Source organism: Pyrus communis, chromosome 16 (genome assembly GCF_963583255.1).
Source record: "Pyrus communis chromosome 16, drPyrComm1.1, whole genome shotgun sequence".
NCBI classification, from domain to species: Eukaryota; Viridiplantae; Streptophyta; class Magnoliopsida; order Rosales; family Rosaceae; genus Pyrus; species Pyrus communis.
Genome location: NC_084818.1, coordinates 1657175 through 1680624, shown reverse-complemented (window position 1 = coordinate 1680624; position 23450 = coordinate 1657175). Strand labels below are relative to the sequence as shown.

At 38.2% G+C, this 23450-nt stretch overlaps 2 protein-coding genes across 2 annotated transcripts; one reads left to right on the top strand and one right to left on the bottom strand.

Moving 5' to 3' along the window:
* The first annotated feature begins 10246 nt into the window (after window positions 1-10246).
* Window positions 10247-10765, top strand: LOC137721073 (uncharacterized). Its single transcript, XM_068460193.1, has one exon. The coding sequence runs from the start codon at window positions 10247-10249 to the stop codon at window positions 10763-10765; it is 519 nt and encodes a 172-aa protein (XP_068316294.1).
* A 10852-nt stretch (window positions 10766-21617) lies between these two features.
* On the bottom strand, window positions 21618-22671 carry LOC137719418 (acidic endochitinase SE2-like). Its single transcript, XM_068458459.1, has one exon. It carries the CDS (start codon window positions 22622-22624, stop codon window positions 21728-21730), a length of 897 nt encoding a protein of 298 aa, XP_068314560.1. The 5' UTR covers window positions 22625-22671; the 3' UTR covers window positions 21618-21727.
* Between the last annotated feature and the right edge of the window lie 779 nt (window positions 22672-23450).

Below are 23450 nucleotides of genomic sequence, written 5' to 3'. Positions count from 1 at the left end.
TTGGCCTCCTGGTTGGAGGAAAAGTCTTGTGGGTCCTTGACGGTATGTTGTTGACCGGTGCTTAGTAGTTTCAAGATTGGTCAAGTATGGTACAAACACAAATCAATTCCATTTGAAAAATGGTTAAGTCCTAGGGCCGGGGGGTAATTTTTCACTCCGCCCACAATCAAAATTCGATCTCAGGAAACTGCCAAGGCGGCCAAAGAAACACATAGGCCACCTGTTGTCTCGGTCGAGACTAAAAGTGTGGTAGGCCTAGAAGAAAATGTTTAAGTTTTTGAGCCAAAGATTGACTCAGAAGATGATTTGTCAGATGAGTGTTCCAATGATGAACAAGACCAATACACGACTTCAGACCATAAAACCACATCAATTGATATGGTAATTGGAGACATGGTTTTAGATACCGAAACTACGCCAATTGACATGGTTATTGGTGATAAAGCCGATATAGATAAATCTCATTCGGCTAAGTTGTTTGAATTAAAAGTCGAAATTATGCCTAGGGGGCATAATAATTATTCAACACATTCGGCAACCAATGATAAAAAATCTTTCGTCAAGCCGAACATATTTGGAGACGATCTGTTATTCGGCCTAAAGTGAAATCAAATTGAGAATTTTAATATGGAAAGATCTCAACTAGGAATAAAACATCGTTGGCCTCCACCTTCTCATGGATCGGCCACTCTTATTCCCATATATTAGATTTCAGTTTTCTTTTTATATATTCTTATCCATCTGGCTGTTTGAGCCGATGATATATAAGAAAATAAGGGGGCATACAACCATTTTGACTTATAAAAAAAATATATTGAAAAATGAATAAGAATTTATTTTCTTAACCATTCGGCTGAACAGCCGATACTTAAGGAAATAAAGGAGGGTAACAAGATGGTGCCGCAATCCAAAAGATGGTGTGCTCGGTTTAAAAGGTTGTTTCTTTAGCCAAGCCGAGAAAAAAAGGACTTTTGCAGTTAGGCATTCGTGTAGCCCGATCTTCACTCAACGAGATTGGCTTTAGAGTCGGCCGAATGAAAGAACTACAAAAAGCTAAAGAGATTTGGACGAACACAAAATTGTTTAAAGCTTCAAAGGTCGTGCCATACCCATGTTTGAAATAAAGGTGCCTCAACCCCATGCTTTGGATGGAGTTGACTGTTCAAAGGTTGGCTTTTCAAAGATTGGTTTTGGTGAACGGTGGAATAATGCATGGTTAATGCATATATTTCAATAGGAGACAGCGGCATATTCATGATTGGTGGGCAGGCCGAACTGCCAAGAAAGGTTTTTCTCGGCCGAATGTTTCTTGAGCTCGTCCTAATTTTTATCAACCTACCTTTTCTCGACCTCGGCTTAGTTTGCTAGTTTCTGAAATGTTTATTTGCTGCGTTGCTAACAATGGGTTTATTACATACATACATATATATATATATATATATGTTTGGGCCCGAAATAATATTGTTGGGCCGAGCAGAGGGTTGTGCTCGGCCCAAAGATGTGTGAAATGTTATGGGCCGAGTGATAGGTTCCGGGCCAGTTAGCAGGGTCGGTCGAGTCCTATCCTAAGAATGAGTGGTCCAGATAAATAAAAAGGGTCGAGGGAGTCCTAGTGCAACCAGGATTCCCGACCAGCAAGGAATAAAGCCTCGGAAGGGGGGAAAGTTCAAAGTCCTAATGGGAGCAGGTTTGTTCGAAGTAAAGTTGGAACGGGACAAGGACTCCCAATCTAGATAGGGGTTCGATTCAGTCTCAAGGAATAGGTGCTATAAATACAAGAAATCATGCAACAAAAGAGGACCTTCAATTTAACATACAATTGCCCTGCGCAAAGCCTCTCAAACACCTTGAGATTTTTCCTTTCCTTTTTTGCCGACACATCTTCAGTTTGGATAAACAACACTGTGGAAGCACCCGGCGAACAACTTCAGTTTGGATAAACAGCACTGTTGTCGTAGAATCAGCCGACCGAGAAGCACCTTCAGTTTGGATAAACAGCACTGCGTCGAGTCCGACTGGTTACCTATCCAAGTCTCGGCCGAGAAGGGTTTTCGAATCCTTGTTGGCAAAGGTCACCTTGTTAGCCTTCTCGGCGTAGTAAGGTGTTACGAGTTACATTATTCGGCGTACTGGACACCGAGTGATTTTATGATTGGATACTCATAAGTGAGTTTCAGAGTTCGGCATTCTGACGGCCGAACTACATTCACCATCAAGACATACATCACATTTGAGTACTTGTGTCCGTATAATTTGGTGTTGATTCGACGTGCTTATACTCTTACGAATATAATCACAGTGACCGAATCGGGCGTCGACGATTTATGAACTTCGCAGAACTAGCAGCCTTGTCTTTAGGCTCTGGAACCCAAAGACCGAGAGTGTTCCTTCCTCGGTCGCAGTCGCAAGATAAAGAAGTTAACAACGCGCTCAACGCGACATCAACGAATTTTACTCCTCGGCCGAGCTCGGCCGACGAGTTGGCACGCCCCGCATTCAACCGAATGACGTAGTTAGCTTATTAGTTACTTGGCTTGCGCGCAACGTAGGTTTTGTAATTTTTAGGATCAACAATATATATAATTAGCAGTGCCATCATGCTTCTTTCATGATTGTTGACACTCGGGTTGTCGAAGATGGAGATAATAAGCTGCTCGGGCTCGACTTTAAAGGTTAAGTACAGCTGCTACTGCTGCTCGAGGCAGCCTCTTCCCTGGCCGAACTTGATGTTTGATTTGATGGGTGTTTGTTGAGCTCAAACAGTATTTTTGGTGTAAATGTCTTGACCGAGAATACCATGCCTTTGGCAATAAAATCTTAGTAGAAGTTGCTGAGCTGTTACTAACAAATAGGCCATTTTTTTTGTGGCCATTTGGTGTATACACGCGGCATCCCTTCGAATAATGGAAAACAAGACCCTTCTGGTATGGTTTCGCCAATTTATCGGATATATATATATATATATATGTATGCCAACGTTTTCCAAGCTCGGCGAGCATGAGTTGTTGCTCGGCAATGCAATCATGGTTTTTTTTCCATTGCATGGTAACTACAGTAAAAGAAAGATGCTAATGGTCTAGTTGTGTTTTTGCAATTCGAATGGGATCCCCACAATGGGGGATTGGCCAAACTAAAAAATAAATAAATATATATATAATAATTTGAGGCCAGTTTTGGAGTTCGTGCCCTTGAAATCCTGCTTGAAAATAGGGGATTTGTTTTAATATCTCGGTGGTTTCTCAGTAGTTCTTGGCCATATGTTTTTCTTGACCATTCGATGGAGTTGCGAGTTTTAAAGTCATCTAGCCGAAGCTGAGGAAATTTTGATGTGCGTTGACAAGTATTTTCCTTGACCATTCGGTTTATGAGCCGAAGCTTAAGGAAACTAGGGGGCAATGTTTGGACTCAAATTTACATCATCGGCTCGTGCAATCAAGGCCGTTGAATAAGCATAGCTCCACGCCGTCGGATAAAAGTGAAGATAATTTTATTATTGTTAAAGGGTAATATTATGATCTTTTTATCATAATAATTATTTTTTAATTGTGAGTTATCTTGATATTATCTTGTACAAAATAAGTGGGATGCAAATCACAACCTCAACGTAGAAGCAAGCAGAACAATCCGAGTTAATTTGGATTTGGTAACAATGTACCGTGTGAATTAAAACAGCTTGGCTTGGACTCTTCACGTGGCATAGCATGGATCTGCAAGTTTTGGATAATGGTGAATAGAAAACCTAAGTAGGTTAGGTTGATTGACAAGTAGTCAGAAATGAATTTTAAATGGTTTGAAATTCATTAAATGGGATCAGGATGTATGGATGGGTGATAGAATTATGACAAGAAAAGAAAGCCTAGCTAGGCTAGGTTTTTAATTACGATGGGACAAGTCAAGGTGGGTTTTATTATCTTTGAAGAATCAACCATCTGAAGATAGGCTTTGGCACCTATGTCGCAGATTATTATTTTTCACGAGTTTGAGTTTCAGTCGGTTTCTACTTATTATCCAGACCGTGCTAAACAGAAAATATATTCCTATAAATACAGACGCCGTGCAGCAGAAATGAGACCTTCAATTCAACATACAATTGTCCTGCGCAAAACCTCTCAAACACCTTGAGATTTTTCCTTTTCTTTTTCCGCCAAAACACCTTCAATTTGGATAAACAGTATTGTGGAGGCAACCGGCGAACACCTTCAGTTTGGATAAACAGCACTGTTGCCGTAGAATCAGTCGACCGAGAAGCACCTTCAATTTGGATAAACAACACTGCGTCGAGGCCGACTGGTTACCTATCCAAGTCTTGACCGAGAAGGGTTTTCGAATCTTTATTGGCAGGGGTTATCTTATCAGCCCTCTCGGCGAAGTAAGGTGTTATGAGTTACGACATTCGGCGTATCGGACGCCGAGTGATTTTATGATCGGATATTTACAAGTGAGTTTTAGAGTTCAGCATTCTAACGGCCGAACCACGTTCACCATCAAGACATACATCACATTTGAATATTTGTGTCTGTATAGTCTGGTGTAGATTCGACGTGCTTATACTCTTACGAATATAATCACGGTGACCGAATCGGGTACCGACGATTTGTGAACTTCGTAGAACTAGCAGCCTCATCTTCAAGCTCTAGAACCCAAAGACCGAGAATGTTCCTTCTTCGGTCGCAGTCGCAAGATTAAAAAGTCAGCAACGCACTCAATGCGATCACAACGAATTTTACTCCTCAGCCGAGCTCGGCCGACGAGTTGGCACGCCCCGTATTCAATCGAAGGACTTAGTTAGCTTATTAGTTATTCGGCCTGCGCACCACGTAGGCTTTATAATTTTTAAGGTCAACATTAGGTGAAAAAAGCCATCAAATTTGACAAAAAGTCTGATGAAAGGTCATAGTTGTATGCATAGTCCGTAGATGAGATAATCATGAAACAATATGTGGGGAATCAACACAGCCTTGTCATCGTCAAAAACATTTGGTGTGTTGGAAACACAACAAAATATACAAAGTGTTTTAACATCAATTGAACGTTTTGGAAGTTTGTGGATAGAAACCAAATGGAATATGCTTGTAACCAAAATTCCTGGCTGCTATATACATCTTGGATTTTAGCTGAGGTGGCCATTGGCCAAGGACTTGGATCTAATCACGATGCTTTAATTTCGCAGTCCGAAAAAATTTTCAGATAAAATTTAGAACACGTTTAGGGAGTCTTTCAAATTACTAAAGCGATTTTAGAAAGAAAAAAAAATGTTTATACAACTAATCTTTAATAAAAATGCAAGTTAATCATCCAAAAACACTTAAACTAGTGCTTCTTTGATGAAACACTTCAGGTGCTTTTGGAGCTCAAAATTATTTTCTCAAGTGGTTTCAATTATTTAAAAACACTTTCTAAACGAGTTAATGACTCGTGTATGGGGCAACATTTAGCAAGTAACGGCTCTCATGAATTGGATTGTGGTGATGTGAAAGTGGGTTTGGGTAAGTTTAGTTTAGACCAGTCACCAATGTTTAAAATATTCACGGCATTGTCGATATTTTCGTCGAAATATCTTTAAAATTAAGGGTCCATAAGGAAAAGAAGGGTGAAATGCAAACTTCATCCTATATCGGCGAGATATAAGAAAACAACAAATATCAACAATATTTACCAATTAACTACAAAATTTTGCTAAAACCTATTGCAGATTTCAAACTTTAGAATTTTTTTAATAAATTTTTTCTTTAATTTCGACTAGATCTGAATGAGTATACTTGATATACTTACCCCATTGTAAATTTCCATCGAAGATAGCTGATATCTATATATTCATTGATATTTCCATAAATTTGCATATTTATATTTCCAACTATATCAATATTTTAAACACTTAGGTCCACATGTTTAATATCCAGTGCATACAAATAGAATGTCAAATCTTTCGGAAAAACTTAAGTAGGAATGCCACTTAAGGGCAACTAGCATATTAAAGAGACCAATGTAAAGTTGGATGGGACTAAAATACATAAAATTTTGTGTTTTGGTGAGATGTGGTCTACAAATGATATAGCATGTGCCCTACGAAAAACGAGATCGGATTACCTAGTTGAAGTTTCTCTAGTATGAAAAATTCAAGAGGGATGTAACGGTTCCGGAAAATAAAAAATCACACATTTTTATTAATAATTTTTTTGTTCGAATTCGGAAATATTTAGAACTGAACAAATGGAATAGTAGCTCAGTGATACCAACAATTTCATGTTGCAAATCACAAAAAAAAGGAACTGTTTTACACAAAATTAATGACAATTAGAGTTAAACAACAGAAGCTTGCACTTTAAATGGTTTTTTTCTGCTGTTTTTGGTATGTATATGCTTTTTCCATGTCTCGATGAAGTTCAAGTTCACTGGTCATCATCCTGGAACAATGCTTTCGAAACAGAGCCGCACGGCTGGCTACTGTATTCTCGGTAATCTTCATCGTCATCCCAGCTGCATTGCGAGCATGAACGTTTGATTCCTGTCATTGGGGTTTCACACACTCTGTCATCACATGAACCTCTATGATCCTTCCTTTTAAACAGCTTTCGAAGCGGATTTGACTTTGGTTTCAATGGTTTCAGCTGTTTTGGGGCCCACACTCTCTGCAGATCGGGCATCCATCTTGTGGATGAAGCGAATCTCCGAGCCCTCTCTCTTTTCTCTTGAGCTTCCAGTAACTTGCCAGCATGGTCGTCCTTTTGTTTGATCTCTTCGGCACTTGGTCTTCCAATATCAGTTTTCAGCGGACAAAGAGACTCACCTTCTGCTGATACTGAGTCCCAGATTCTATACTTTCATCCACTTCGACACTCTTTGGTTTTTCTTTACAGGATCGATTGCTATCCTCACTGTTGAGTAAACTATTAGGGAGTTCTTCCTCATCAGCAAACAGCAACAAATCCATTATCGTATAGATTTTGTGAACCACATCTTCAAGTGTCTCACAGTACCTGAAAATTTCCAAATTCAAAGATTAATCTATCTGCTGAAGTTAATTTTCCATCTCAAACAAAAATTGATCGCCTGCGCATGTACTTCCGGAAAACTAATTGCAGGAATGAATTATTTAAGCTACATCGTTTCAAGGATCATACTGTAGACTAATACATTATTATTGGCATATTGCAAAAGTTGTATAAACATATTCCTCACTCGTTCAGAAAAACATGGGTATGATGTGCGCATAACTGGCCTATATCCTGTAAATCTACACTGATAAGGAAAGACACTTAACTCATCTAAGATTATAAAGATAACCACTTTCCTTATTTAGCACTGTTGCAAAGGTAAGTAGGACATGATTTGTTAGACAGGAAGTAATATCCCACAGGAAAGTGGAACACAGTGGCACCGGAAATGTGTATTTGTTGAGAAATGAATGATAGACTGAATGTAGCATGTGCTATAGCCCTTCAGCGAAAGCCATAATGCCTCAGTAAAACATCCATTATATAAAGTAAAGAATAATTTCAAAGGTAGGGGTTTTCAACTGTGGTACAGATTTATTACCTGCTTTTTATGATCTTTTCAACATAATCATCTACACTCCAGTCACCAAAGAAGCCGTCCAGATGACATCGAATTTTCTCCAAAAACGAGCAAATCTGTTTTACAAATTTCTGTTTCGTAGATTCAGCAATACTTGCACCAACCTCTGATTGTAGTATCTCCATCCGGAAAAAAATCTGCAATTCATATCTAGTACTAGGTGAAGGAAAAGTATCTCCATCCGGATTCTGAATCAGATGCTTTAACAGACAGGGCAGAGCTTTTCTGCCTTGCATTGATATCCTTGGGATCTCTCAGCAGCAACCAAATCACCAGTAGCACCAGATTTTACAAGGGAAGTTTGACTCTCGGAAGGGGCGTCTGTTTCCCGCTTTTTATTTAACCAATATACGGATGAACTATTGTACTTTTGCAAAGCCTTAACCTGGAACTTTGTCACGCCTTTGCCAAAATTCCACCAGAACAATTCTCTCAGTTTACCACCTTTTGTTTGTGAATTTAGGATTTCTAGGCAACATCTTCAAATCAACCAATTGAAGATCACAAAACTTGCATTCCAAAGGCTTCCCACTTACATCTAAGATCTCGAGACTCAACTGCGCATTGACTTTCTTATGACTATCATCACAACCGAAAAACTTGGATGAAATCCCAATCTCTGGATAAATCAAACCAAAAGGAACAAGAGCAGAACCAAGAATAATCGAACCAGTCGAGCCAAATCCCCATCCCAAACTCCTAACCCCACTCTTGAAAAACCCAAATCTCGTCTTATCCTCATCGTTCCCAACCTTACCCTCACCACATTCTAATTCATACCTGACATCAACCCAGCTACACTGAATATCTCTACTCAGAAATGCATCGTTCACATTCTCAAAGAAACCCCGAAATCTCCCAGAAAACGCATTCACATTTTCCAAAGACTCGTCACCCACACCCACATTCAGGAATTCTGTCAAACAGTTTGCAGACACACAGACGGGCGAAAACAGAACTACCAAATTAGACCTCACAGCAACCGAATCACTATTCGAGAACATACCCGTCATTCGATCGCAGATCACGGGGTCCCAGGCGTAGTTGTGCACGAGCTGGCGCAAGGAGGCGGCGATGCCGGGTCGCGGCGAAATGCGGGGAGGGAATTGAGGGTTTGGGAGAGGGAATTGAAAGTGGGGCCGGGGAGGTGGAAAGAGAGGGAGAGAGAAGTGGGGAGCTTGGAGGAGGAGACCAGCGGAGAGAGGGAGGAGAAGAAGGGTCTGGAGGCGAAGAGAGAGGCGGAGAGAGGAGGGAAAGAGAGGATGGTTTTGACGGCGGCGAGGAGGGCTTTGAGAAATGGAGCTGGGTTTTGAAGGTGGAGGAGTGGGTTGAGGTCTAGGAAGAGGACGATGCGCTGCGTTTTGCAGCAGTCGGCGATTGAGTCGCCGGAGCTCCGATCAGATGCCATCGCATTTGCAGGAGGAGAAAGAGACGGACTTTGGTTGCAGAGAAGAAGGGAGATGCAAATGTGGAATTAAGGAACAGTAAACCGAATACGCAGTCGTTTTGGTAGAAAAACGACGATACGGTAGATGCTTGAGCGGGAAACCAAATTTTGGCGGTAAAGGAAATGTTTTAGGCCTGGTTTGGTACTGAGGTGATTCTGAAAAAAGTTGGTATCAAAAAAAATTGGGAGCTGTTTTTGTGTTTGGTAAACATTCAGCTTCAGCTTTTTTTCACAGTTTTGAGTGAAAAAAGCCAAAAACAAGAAGCTGCAAAACTCAGCTTTGAAAAACTGGCTTTTTTTCACATATGTTTTACATAAAAGTTTACCAAACACTATAATACTGCATTTTTTTTTCTAAAGCACTTTTACAAAAAAGTTTACCAAACACTCTGCTGCTTTATTTCACAGCTACTTATTCTCACAGCACAGCAGAAGCAGCTTTTTTTTCAAAGCACAGTAATACCAAACCAGCCCTTAATCTCATCAAGGACCTGTTTGGACTGCTTCTAAATTTGTTAAAATGCTTTTAGACCATCTCCGACTATTGGGCTAAAAACCAAATTTTTTTAGTCCAAGAACAGTTTTTCCACTTCAACCCTTATGTTCTAAAATTTTAGTCTGGGATTTTTAAAGAATGAACTTTGGCTAATCTTTTTCTTAAATTAACTTTAAAAAAAAAATTATGTAGACTTCGTAAATTAATTTTATGAACATTTTAATCTAAAAATATTTAAATTTAGATAAATATTGAAAAATCACTAAATCTTTCCACAAAGCAAGCCTTCAACTTTCACCAATCTTTCAACTTTCACCAAACTTTTAACTTTTACCAACCGTTCAACTTTCACCAAACGTTCAACTTTTACCAATCGTTCAAACTTTCATCCTCTATATAAACACAAGTCCAATATCAGTTGATCACATAATCTTTCAACCTTCAATCATCTTCTATATTCACAAATCTTTCAACTTTTAAAGTGTTTTGGTTTCCTAAAAATCCTCAATATCTCATGAATGGGTGATAGAAGAAGGCGTAATAGGGCAATGTAGACGGTACAATACCAAGCAAGGCTTGACATTGAGGATGCTGAAATGATCAATGTCGAAGTTGAACTTGCAAACTCGCTTATGCAATATGAGCATCATGCCAAATCTAGCCATCATGGTTCTGTCACGGGGCGTTCATTTGTGTAGGGTGATAGAGAAAAGTGTCATGACCGAATGATGAAAGATTATTTCATCGAGCGTCCGAGATTTCCTGCTCATGATTTTCGGATGCGGTTTTGGACGAGGATAGAGCTTTTTGAAAGCATATTGAACGCAGTTGTCAATCATGACCACTACTTTGCAAGGAAGATAGATGTTGTAGGCCGACAAAGTCTATCACCTCGTCAGAGGCTCACATCTGCATTTCGGATGCTAGCTAATGGGTGCTCTGCAGACTCAACTAACAACTATTGCCGGCTTGCGGAGACTACTGCTATAAAGAACCTGAAGCGTTTTTGTCAGGCAATTCAAGCCATATATAGAGCCACATACCTCCACAAGCTAAATTGTGAACACTTGAAGAGGCTTCTATGCAAGGCAGACAAAATAGGCTTCTCTGGCATGATAGAAAGTCTCGATTGTATGCATTGGGAGTGGAAGAATTGTCATACTGCTTGGGCTAGCCAATTCAAAGGCCGTTATAACAAGTCAATCATCGTGCTCAAGGTTGTGGCGTCTTACGATACATGGATTTAGCATACATTCTTCGGCGCTTCTGGATCAAACAACGATATCAACGTTCTTTGAGCTTCTCCTTTATTCGATAATGTTGTCAATGGATGGGCACCAAAATTTCAGTCTAAGGTAAATGGTAATAGGTATGAGCTAGGTTCCTACCTAATTGATGGTATTTATCCTAGTTGGTCTACCTTTGTCAAAAGTTTTTCTCATCCCGATAGTGTAAAGAAGAAATTATTTTTGCAGAGGCAAGAGTCTTACATAAAGTATGTGGAAAAAACGTTCGAGATACTATAAGCTCGATTGGCCATTGTTAAAAAGTCTATATGACTTTGGCATACAGAAGACCTCTATTCAATCATGATGATGTGCATAATTTTGCACAACATGATTGTGGAAGACGAGTACATCGAAATTGAAGAAGATTTAGACGAAGATGTGGATGATGACCAACCAACACATGCGAGAGGTATTACAAGTGATGTTGAATATCTTGCTAAAACCACATATGAGACCCGACAGGATAGGATCATATTGAGTGATTATATGCGACGTTTAAATAGAATTCAAGCTCCTCAAGGTCATGACACACTCCGCAAGAATTTGGTTGAGCATGTATGGCTCTGAGAAGGTGAACATTAATGATGTTAGTTGAGTATTTATGTAATAATTTTAAGTGTACTATGTTCATATTTTCTAGTAATAAATTTAAGTGATAAATTCGACTTTCACCAAACTTTTAACTTTCACCAACCGTTCAACTTTCACCAAACTTTCAACTTTCACCAATCGTTCAACTTTCATCCTCTATATAAACACAGGTCTAATATCAGTTGATCACATAATTTTTCAACCTTCAATCATCCTCTATATTCACCAATCTTTCAACTTTCAAAGTGTTTTTGTTTCCTAAAAATCCTCAATATCTCATCAATGGGTGATAGAAGAAGACGTAGTAGGGCAATGTAGATAGCACAATACCAAGCAAGGCTTGACATTGAGGATGCTAAAATGATCAATGTCAAAGTTGAACTTAAAAACTCGCTCATGCAATATGAGCACCATGCTGAATCTAGCCATCATGGTTCTGTCACGATGCGTTCATTTGTGTAGCGTGATAAATAAGAGTGTCATGACCGAATGATGAAAGATTATTTCATCGAGCATCCAAGATTTCCTGCTCATGATTTTCAGGAGGCAGTTTTGGACAAGGATAGTGCTCTTTGAAAGCATATTGAACACAGTTGTCAAACATAACCACTACATTGCAAGGAAGATAGATGTCGTAGGCTGACAAAGTTTATCACCTCGTCAGAAGCTCACATCTGCATTTCGGATGCTAGCTAATGGGTGCTCTGTAGACTCAACTAACGAGTATTGCCGACTTGCGGAGACTACTGCTATTAAGAACCTGAAGCGCTTTTGTCAGACAATTCAAGCTATATATAGAGCCACATACCTCCGCAAGCTAAATCGTGAAGACTTGAAGAGGCTTCTATTCAAAGCAGACAAAAGAGGCTTCCCTGGCATGATAGAAAGTCTCGATTGTATGCATTATGAGTGGAAAAATTGTCCTACTGCTTGGGCTGACCAATTCAAAGGCCATCATAACAAGTTAATCATCGTGCTCAAGGCTATGGCGTCTTACGACACATGGATTTAGCTTGCATTCTTCGGCGCTCCTGGATCAAACAACGATATCAACGTTCTTCGGTATTATCCTTTGTTCGATGATGTTATCAATGGATGGGCTCCAAAATTTCAGTACAAGGTAAATGGTAATAGGTATGAGCTAGGTTACTACCTAATTGATGGTATTTATCCTAGTTGGTCTACCTTTGTCAAAAGTTTTTCTCATCCCGATAGTGCAAAGAAGAAATTATTTTCGCAGAGGCAAGAGTCTTACAAGAAGGATGTGGAAAGAGCGTTCAGGATCCTACAAGCTTAATTTGCCATTTTTAAAAGGTCTGCATGACTTTGGCATACCGAAGACCTCCATTCAATCATGATGATGTGCATAATTTTGCACAACATGATTATGGAAGACGAGTACATCAAAATTGAAGAAGATTCAGACAAAAATGTGGATGATTACCAACCAACACATACGAGAGGTATTGCAAGTGATGTTGAATATCTCGCTGAAACCACATATGAGACCCGACAGGATAGGGTCACATTAAGTGATTATATGAGACGTTTAAATAGAATTCAAGCTCCTCAAGGTCATGACACACTCCGCAAGGATTTGGTTGAGCATGTATGGCTTTAAGAAGGTGAACATTGATGATGTTAGTTGAGTATTTATGTAATAATTTTAAGTGTACTATGTTCATATTTTCTAGTAATAAATTTAAGTGTCTTCTTATGCAAAGTATTTTGTGTTGTACATTGGATAAATTATTGAATGGATGTTGAATTATTGAAGGCATCTATTCTACATCAAAGTGTGGAATAATAAGTACAATAATTATTGAAGGCATCTAAATTAATAGAAACAATAATTAATACACACGACAATTAATAAAGTACATAAACTTAATACAAACGACAATTAATAAACCACATAAACTTAATACAATTGAAAATTCATAAACTACATAAACTTAATTGAGGAGGATTCTCTACCCTCCTATTCTCATCCCCTTCCATCTCCTCCTCTCACACATTGCTTTTTGTCTTCTCTATAAAAAAATCAATATAAGATGTTGACGTGGCTTAACCGTGACTGTTCAAATAGGAGGGGATGGAAGGGTAGAGAGATTAGAAGGGTAGAGAATCCTCCTCCAAACTTAATAATGATATCCACCATCTTGATTTGATGATGGTGGACTTGGAATATAACCTTGAAATGAATTATCGTCTTGAAATATACTCATTCTGGCATCCCTTTGCTTACCACGTAAGTACTTCTTTCTCGTTGGAGTGTATTTGTTAAGGTCATCCATTATCAAATTTATTTCGTACCTCTCTTGTTCCCTATCCCCTTCTTCCTTCATTTGTAAACGCATTCGGGCTGTTTCTTCTTAGCGAACGCTATGGGTTTTGCTCAATTTTGCAATTCTGATAGCAATGTGTCCACTTGAAAGATCTTGAGACTTCCCTTGTCTCTTTGCTTCCTTTTGCTTATCTCTTCCCGAGGACCTTGCAAAGAAGGAGTTTGGGTCATTTCATCGACATCTTCATTGACACCTTCATCTCTGGCATTTGTCGGTGCGGCTTTACGTTGAAATAATCTTCCCCATTGTTGGTCCGCATCGGTTCCCCACCTTGGACAATCCTTGAGGATGTCCCAAGCATGTTGCAACTTAAAAACTTGATTTTTTTGGTGTTATTCTTGTCTTGTAAATTTCCAATACTTTGTCACCCTATGCAAAAAATACATAAAAACAATTAGTTACAAAATAATATTATGTACATGACAAATAAAATATCAAGAAAAAAAACTCACAATTTCTATGGTGCTTCTTCCACTAGCCATGCCAACCACGGCTCTCTCCAAACTTCCCTTCCATAAAGTGCATGCTTTGTTGATAGTCTTCCACCAATCGTAAACACCACCACCGTCCCTCCTGCCGTCATCGTAGTTTTCTTGAAACTTTGCAATGATTTTATCCTACAAAACCTTTTTATTTTGATTTGTGCCAACTACACCATCTTCACTAAAAGAAACTCATGCCAAGTATAAAGCAACATCTTCCTCACAGGTCCAATTACGACCTCTAATATGCTCTCTTGCCATGTTCAACAATTTGGAAATGGAAAGAAATGGTAGAAAGAAAAGTTGGAAGAATTGTAGGAGGAAATTGAGTTTTGTGAGGATGTTTGAACAAATACATAGGTATTTATAGAGTTTTTGGATGAATTTTGAGTTAAATAATTTTTTTTTAATTATTTTAGCCGTTAGATTTCAATTTGGGCCATTAGATCTTTCTTTTTTTTATCATTATACTTGATTATATTCGATTTCAGCCGTTGAATTCAATGTATTTTAAAATAGCACTTAAAAAAAACAAAATTTGAATATGGACCGTTGGATCAACCAATGGTCCAAAAATTCTAGCCGTTGGGCTATGGGTTATGGCCGACGGCTGACACACCCCGACCTGAAATGTCCACTAGGAATCTGAATCGAGTTGTGCTGGCAAACACCTAAAAGGTGACGAAGCCATAAAGTATAATGATGTGGAAAATGTGAATAAATTTAAACCTAAAAGTGTCTAAAGATAAGCATGCGCTGTGAACGGGAATGAACCCTTTCACAAGTGACATCAGAGTATAAGTAAAGCACAGTAGTGTGGGTAAGGATCATACCCTCAGAGGTAGCCACCTATACTGAGATTCGCCAAGAATCCTCATTGGTACGAAAACTCTGCCGTTAGAACCTGGAGGGGCAAAAAACAAAAGGGTGAGTAGGCAAAAACAAAGCTTTAGAAAACACATTTCTCTTTTCTGAAAATAATAATCCCTCACTGTAAAACTCGTATAATTTTCCCAGAAAATAGTAATACATATGTATATAAAAATCTTGCTCAAAATAGTGTAAATCAAGGTATATGTCATGTCAAGTATCTCAACAGTAAATATGTAAGCCAGGTGATAAATCAATGTAAAAATGATATGCCAGCCAGAGTCATCTAATGTGACCTGTACGGCTTTAAACTTGCACATGAGTCGGAACCACCTAATGTGGTTTGTACGACAAGCTGAGTGTAAATAAATATGCTTAAGTGCTATGATCATGTGAAGGCTATGTGAAGTATCGCAAGTCACCTACGAGTCGAAACCACCTAATGTGGTCTGTACGACAGGCTGGCACCTGCCTTGGATCCAAGGTGAGCGTGCAGTGCGGGAGATGAATTATCACATGAAGGCTAGGCCCTGGCCTCGAGCGGAATACTAATATTGGGGTGTAGGATCATGAGCTCTACATGCATCAACTCATAACCAATTACCATGCAACCATACCATCAATATGTACTCACATGAACTTATCTGGGACTCTGCAGCATCATGCAATATTATGCAAAGCTATACTAATCCATATGCTAAAACATAAAGCAAATATGACATGGCATTTTAAAAAAAATTCCACTTAAAACAGTTTCTGAGAAACGTGTGTGTGTGTGTGTGTGTGTGTATAGAAAATTAAAAGCCCATTCACCTGGAGTCCGTGCCACAACTTCCTAACACAAACATCAAGGCATCACGAATGATCGGCGCCTAGAACAATTATCAAACCACATCTCAGAATTCTTATCAAATAGAACACGTAATTTACATAAAACACATTCTCAAGGATATTCTAGAATGATTTGAGACCATTGACCAAAAGTCTACCATTGGTCAAAGATCGACGGTAGGGTCCACAACCCTACATAACTCGATTCGGAAGACTCACATCTCAGACTTCCAATCAGTGACCTTCAAAGATCCACATTATGCTTCTAAAACATCATACTAAAATTTCATTATGATCCAATGGTTGGATTTCCGCCAATTGCAAATTCAAGTGGCGGTCAAAGTTTTATTTTATGAACTTACAAATCCAATTTGGGAAGATCCGCATGTCGGATTTCTGTTATGTAAGTTCCTATGGTCCTCAAATATTACGTACTATAACATATTAAAGTTTGGTGACGATCCAACGGTCGGATCGTCAATTACTATTCTAATCAAGTGACAGACCTTAATGGAACTTCGCACGGATTATGCAAATTTTGCAGATTTCCTGGGCAACCTTTAGAGCTCCATATCTCACTTGTTTCTCAACCAAATTCGACTCATAATGTACCAAATCAAAGCTAGAGAAGTATAGAACAAAATTATACCTGATAGGAGTCCAAATGGTCGCCGGAGATGGCCATAAAATGGCCTGAAAGACAGCTGTCCGCAGGAAAACAGGGAAATTCGCCAAAATTTCTGGGCAACTTTTCAACGTCCATAACTTTGTCAATACTAAACGAAATCAAGTGATTCAAAAACGAAAATCATAGTTATCGATGAGAGGAAGATATTGGTACCTTATACAATGGCTATCTCACCGTAATTTGACCGGAAAATGACTCAAAAGTGACAGAGGTCCCCAGAAACTGGGCAAACTTTAAATCGTTATAACTTTCTCATTTCTTCACCAAATTAAACGATCCAAACATGAAAATTTATCTAATCGACGAGAGGAAATCGATTTATGCCTATTTAGAGTTCAAAATATGGCAGAAAATTATCTGAATCACGCCTAGAAGTCTCGGCCCAAAACCTTTTTCTTCGAACTCGTGTTTCGGGTTCGTTTTCAATGAAACAAAACTCAAAACTGGGTTTATGGCTGTGAAGACATGCAGATAATGGTGGTTTTGATGTTTAATAAGCCGAAAGATTTGGTGCTGGTGGTGGTTTATTTCACGGGAGAAAGGAAGAGCCGAGAGAAAGAGAGTTAAGAGAGTAGAGAGAAGAGCTACGGAAGAAAGAAGAAAAAGCAAGAGAGAGTGTGTTCCAGAAAAGTGGGGTGGCCCCACGTGGCACTCATCCAACGATCCGACAAAATACCACGTGTTCCATTAATTATCAATTTGCCAAAATATCATCGACGTTTAAAGGTTCGTAAAATCTTCGTTATAACTCCAAATTAGATTCTGTTTGCACCCACACGTTCGTAGGGACGAGTACTACAAGAATACGCCAAGAAAATGAGTCTTACATGACACGACATGGCAGTCAACACTTGCCTCGAAGGGCATTTTCGTAAATTCACATTTAAAAATTATAAAAATCATAATTTTTAGGAACGGGTCGTTACAGCGGCCCTGACAATAGGCCTCCCTGTCAGGCGTTGAAGGCGAGTGGGCGAGTGAATAGAACGAAAGTGGGTATTTTTTAGGCGAGTCCACACGTGTGTGGGCTAAATCTAAGGGGGTATTTGGCCCAGGTTTAGCATTTGGCTTTTAACCCAATGATTTGGCTTGGGTTGGGTTGTGTTTTTTTTTTGTTTTTGGAGGGGGGGGGGGAATAAGTGGGGAATTTTGGCTTTTAGCTCAAGGTTGGAGGCAGTCTTAGAGAACGAAAGAGCTTTTGACATCAGTTGAAAAAATAAAAATATTTAAAGTACTTCTTCATGTGAAAAAAACACATGGTTTTTAATGAAAATTTCAACATGATTTGAATGAAAGTGTTTTCAAAAAGTATTATGAATAGATATGCTTTTCAATATGCTTCCAAGAAAAGTGCTTTTTGCAAATAATTTCAGGCTCGTTTGTAATTACTTTTAAAATGGCTGAAAGTGTATTTTGTAAAAATGTTTTTATAACCAATATTTACTAAAAATGTAAGTGAACCCTAAAAAAACACTTCAAGAATAGAACAACCAAAGGGGGGAAAACAGAAGACCTCATAGCAACTGAATTACAATTCGAGAACATACCCGTTACCGAATCGTAAATCGCTGGTTCCCAAGTGTAGTCGTGCACAAGCTCATTTAGAACCAATATTTTCTCTAAAAACGATTTCAATCATTTCAAAAACACTTTCAAATGAACCCGCTATTTTTAGGAGAAACACAATGAGGAGTAAATGATTCTTAGGTGAGAAACAGAATGTTAAATAGCACATTATGTACCAATTTTTTTTCAACAGACTAGGACTACTGAAAAGTTTGGAAACTAAAAATAAAGTTTGATTCTAAGGATTCGAACCCTGATGATTGCTTATACAGTCGAACTACTTGAATAGATTGGACTACCGAAGATAAACTCATACATATACAAATCATTAAAAAGTGAAAGAGGCCCATCTCAATTTTTTAATTTTTTTAGTTGAAAGAAAAAAAAGGTAAAACATGGAGAAGATAATGAACAGTAATGGGTTTTAGTATCTACAAATATGATTTGTAACTGTATCAGTTAAAATATGCTGTGCAAGTTCTATTCATTAGCAAGTACTTTGATTGCCATGCGGTAAGAGCATACGACAGAGATTGGCTTTGTATCAAGGCGTATGTCCAATATACATGGATTTCACAGAAGATTCTGAAACAAGCTTTAGCAATGCCTTGACTGTGCTGAAGGTGACGTTTTGCTGCATATTTCCTAAATTTATGGCGACGTATGCTATTCAACCATGCCAGCACTGATGGTGCATTTTCTGGTGTTCTGTTTACAGGAGCAAGGATTGGTAAAAGCAGGGGAAGAGGTTGCACTCGTTCAAAGTGGCAGGCAACCCATTTGGTGGCTCCAATCCATTCACAACATTCAAGTGCGCAAAGTTTAGGTGCAACAGAGATGGAAAACTCGCCCTCGTAACATAGATTTCTTCGTCTACACTACGATAGTTTCAAATGATAGCTTTTGTGTTGTGCTTCCAGCGGAATTGTCGTGATAGTTTCTTGCTTTTGGTTTTTCTTTTGTTGCACACTTTTGTGATCTCTGCTTCTTTTTGTATTCGAGCTCCCCCTAATTAACTTTGGTGTATGTTTTACAACAGTAAAGTTGTTAAAGTATAAATTTGGCAGTTTGAATGAAATGTCTTAACTTTTTACTCAAACTGTCTAAATTTTTTTAATAGTTCGATTGAGGAAACAGATGGTCATCTTCTAATATCCGCCGCTTACCATTTGTCGCGTGACCGTTGAACACTGACTAGGGTAGATCTCACATTGGACCAATGCAGGACTAAGATTGAGGGAGTTCCATACTTTTGTGAAAGTTGTTCTACGTATAACGTGATTCTACAAATGGTTTGTGGTTAGTGCTTGAACTGGTCTTGACGAAATGAGGCAGATTTTTTGTTTGGGGGCATTTTGATATAGATGCCTCAAATTTGAATTTTTTTTAATCAAATATCTATAACTTTTAAACTTTTGATCAAACATTCTTCTACTAATTTTTAATTAAAAATTATGATTTTTATTGTATTTAATTAACCAGCTAGTTCAGAAAATAATATCACAAATATTCTAAAATCATCACAAACATCCTATCTTATCTTATCATAATTTGTTCAAAATGAATTTTTCTTATTCAAATAATTTGTTGTTTTAAATTCTAAAAACACATAAACATCCTATTAACATACAATTATGAAATATAACATGCACATATATTAAATATAACATACCAAACAGATATATTAAATATAACGTGGTGCGTTATATAAATACGTATTAGTATTTTGGTACGTTATAAAATATTGTTTTTGGTATGTTATGCAATTCTTTATTTAGTACGTACCAAGTTATTAGTACGTTGTATTATCCTTATTTTGGTACGTACAAAACTTATGGTACGTTATGTGTAAGTTTTGTAACCCAAAAAACTACATCTCAATTTTAATTATAAACGACTCTTGTTTTTTTTTTTTTTTTATAATCTATATAAAATGTTGAGTTGGAAATTGGAAAAACTATATTTCATCCAATTAATCTTGAACCCCAGTAGATATAATTGAATCCTTAAATTGAGGAAGGGATAAGATTCCATAAAAATAGCAATAAATTAATGAATATTATTGAGTGCATTTTTTTTTTACATAAAAATGGATTTAAAAGAATTTATAAAATTCTTAAATTAAGAATATACCTAGAATATAAAGTTTAATTAAAAGTAAAAGCACTTTAATAAAAATTGAAAAGTAAATGTTTAATATAGAAAAATCTAAAATAAGGCATCTAATTCTAATTTTTTTTTTTTTTGTTTATTAACAAAGGTCAGAAGTCTAACAAAAATTGTTAATACGGACTTCATAAAAAAAATTAAACAACATTAGATCGTATAATTATCAAATCGACAATATTTCATAGGTGGTGTTGTCCACACACCTCTTTTGATTACCAGCCATCATATAAAATGAATTCAAGGGAATCAAATGACTAAAATTAACAGAGAATATGTAAAAGATAAACCGGAATGTATAGATAGCCCCACCCTATCTTATTAGGATAATAACATCTGATGTATTTGATATAATCTTTTAGGGACTAACCAAAACATTGAGTTACAAAAGTCAAACACTTCCGATGATAGAAGAACTATATCCACTTCTATCGTCACAAAACTTGGACAATAACATCACACCACCATACTTTGATGACTTCTTTATCACCGGTTGAATTTCCGAATTCAGCAAAGCAGTCGGAATATACCCACTCCCAGCCGCCTCAAGAGCCACCGGCAACCCCAAAAGCATCTTCCCCTGTCTAATACAATGATGTCACTTGGCGTCTCAACAAGATGGGAGACTTTGGAGAGACTTTATTGGGTACTCCAAAGTACTCGGTACTCTCCTTTGCTTAAAAATATAAAAATCGAAATCTAACGATTGAAACATCTAGAGTACCCATAGTACCGCTCAAAACTTTTTGAGACATTGGACTTGATCCCTCCAAAAAATTATTAAGTTATACAGTAGTACACGTCAGCCGTGATACTTTCATTCAAAGGCTAGCTTTATACTAATATGTGATACTTTCATTCCATATTTGAGAGTGCCTTTGGATAAGTATAAAGCTAGCTAGCCTTTACAATATGAGCTAGTTAGCCTTCATACACACAGTGCCTACCTATCATGTAAAACCATTGACAATGATACCCGACAATTTATTTGGAGAGAGGGTCCTCACTCATTTATTTGGACGTATAGCTTCATTTCATAGTAACTACATCACATCACCCTTTATGTACCATACTTTATTCAATTTCAAAAATTAGTACATGCAATAACATGTTTTATCGTAAAATATACAAGGATTTTTTAGTGTATTAGAAATACGGAATGGTGCACCACATATCATTATATAAGTAAAGAAAAATTTTATTTTTTTAAATGTGCCTCCACTTATATAATGTATTGTACTACCCAAATTCTGAATAAGTAAAAGATCTCTCCCAAAAATACATGTGCATGTTTTATTCAAAAGGTAAGGAATGATGCGTCATCATCCCCAACACACTTTATTATAAGTAGTATCATCTATTGAGGCAGAGAAGTTAATTAGATGCTGTCCTTAATGGATGCACTATAACCGCTGTTAATGTCATACCACCTGTTCCAAAGCATAACTCCTCCATACTTGGCCGATTTCTTAATTGTTGGAAGGACTTGTGACTTGAGAGCATCAGCAGGAATAAATCCGCTGCCCGCGGCATCAGTAGACGCCGGTAACCCCATGAACACCTGGGTGGCTGGAACCGAGGCCCATTGGTTCCAACTGTTCAAAAGAGCGTCGGCATTACCGTCTGCATACTGGCATTGGCCGTTGTTGTAGAACTGAACCCAAACGTAGTCAAATAAACCGGTTTGGATAGCGCTGTCTAGGTGAGCATCCGGGATCGGACATTGTGGAGCTGCGGCTAAATAGACCGTTTTTGCCTGTCCGTTGTGTCCGTTGAGTGACCTGGCGAGCTCATCATAGAACTGCCCACCACCCGCCTCAATGTCGAAATCAACGCCGTCCAAAACCGCGTCCCCAAGCGGGCGCGAAGCTGACTGACCACCTAAGAAGTTGTTCCAGATGTAATCAGCAACTTGCCTTGCATCATCAGCTGAAGTGAGAGAGTAACTTCCGGAGGCCCCTCCAATCGAGAGGAGGACTTTTATGTTTTTTGATTGGCAGGTTTTGATGTCGGCACTCAGCCCCGTGCAAGTACCACTAGCGGGGTCGCAGTGGCCGGCGAGGTTTAGGACAGGGGTTTGGTTGTTTCCGAAAGTAGTGAGGAAAGCTATGTTAACAAACTGGTAGTTGCCTGAGTTGCAAGCATCTGCTAAGGTTCCTTCGTTACCGTTTTGGCCCCAATAGATGGCAATTCCGGCGGCTTGGGAGGACTTGCATGAAGAAATGAGGATCAAGAGGGACAGAGTTAGGGCTAGGGTTTGTGTTTTGGATGCCATTTTTGTATGTGTTTTTTTGGGTTGTTGCTCAAAGTGCTTGGGTGAGACGTGTACTTATAGGTGCAGGAGACTTATTGGTTAAGGTTTAGGGGAAGAAAAGTATGACAGACGTGTTTAGCAGGTAAGAAATGGGTGCCAGGCTTCTTCTTGGGACCTCGTCAGTCAAGTTAGATAAGGCCTCTTTAGTCCAAGTTTCACATAAAACGTCGATTAAGTTAGGTCGGGTTGGAAATGCTTTCTTCAAAAACCGCTTACACACGTAAGCGCTTCTTATATTTTTCATAAGAATGCAAGTGCTTTTGGAAAAAAACACTTAAGGTGTTTCGCGTGTGTTTTTTTTTTTAAAAAGCATTTTAAATGTTTTTTCAACCTAAAAATCCATTAAAGCTCCTTTACTTGTTTTAAAAGCACTTTCAAAATAATATTTAAAGAAAAATTACTTCTAGAGAGAATTATAACATGCTAATTGAGAGATCCTGAAATTAGAAACTAGATAGTTATGAAGCGTGACCTTAACTGCTTAATTAGGTGAAAAAAAGCCATCAAATTTGACAAAAAGTCTGATGAAAGGTCATAGCTGTATGCATAGTCCGTAGATGAGATAATCATGAAACAATATGTGGGGAATCAACACAGACTTGTCATCGTCAAAAACATTTAGTGTGTTGGAAACACAACATGATATACAAAGTGTTTTAACATCAATTGAACGTTTTGGAAGTTTGTGGATAGAAACCACATGGAATATGCTTGTAACCAAAATTCCTGGCTGCTATATACATCTTGGATTTTAGCTGAGGTGGCCCATTGGCCAAGGACTTCGATC

Excerpts from the sequence above, each read along its gene's own strand:
- LOC137719418 (XM_068458459.1), bottom strand. The coding sequence starts at position 22,624 with ATGGCATCCAAAACACAAACCCTAGCCCTAACTCTGTCCCTCTTGATC.
- LOC137721073 (XM_068460193.1), top strand. The coding sequence starts at position 10,247 with ATGAAAGATTATTTCATCGAGCGTCCGAGATTTCCTGCTCATGATTTT.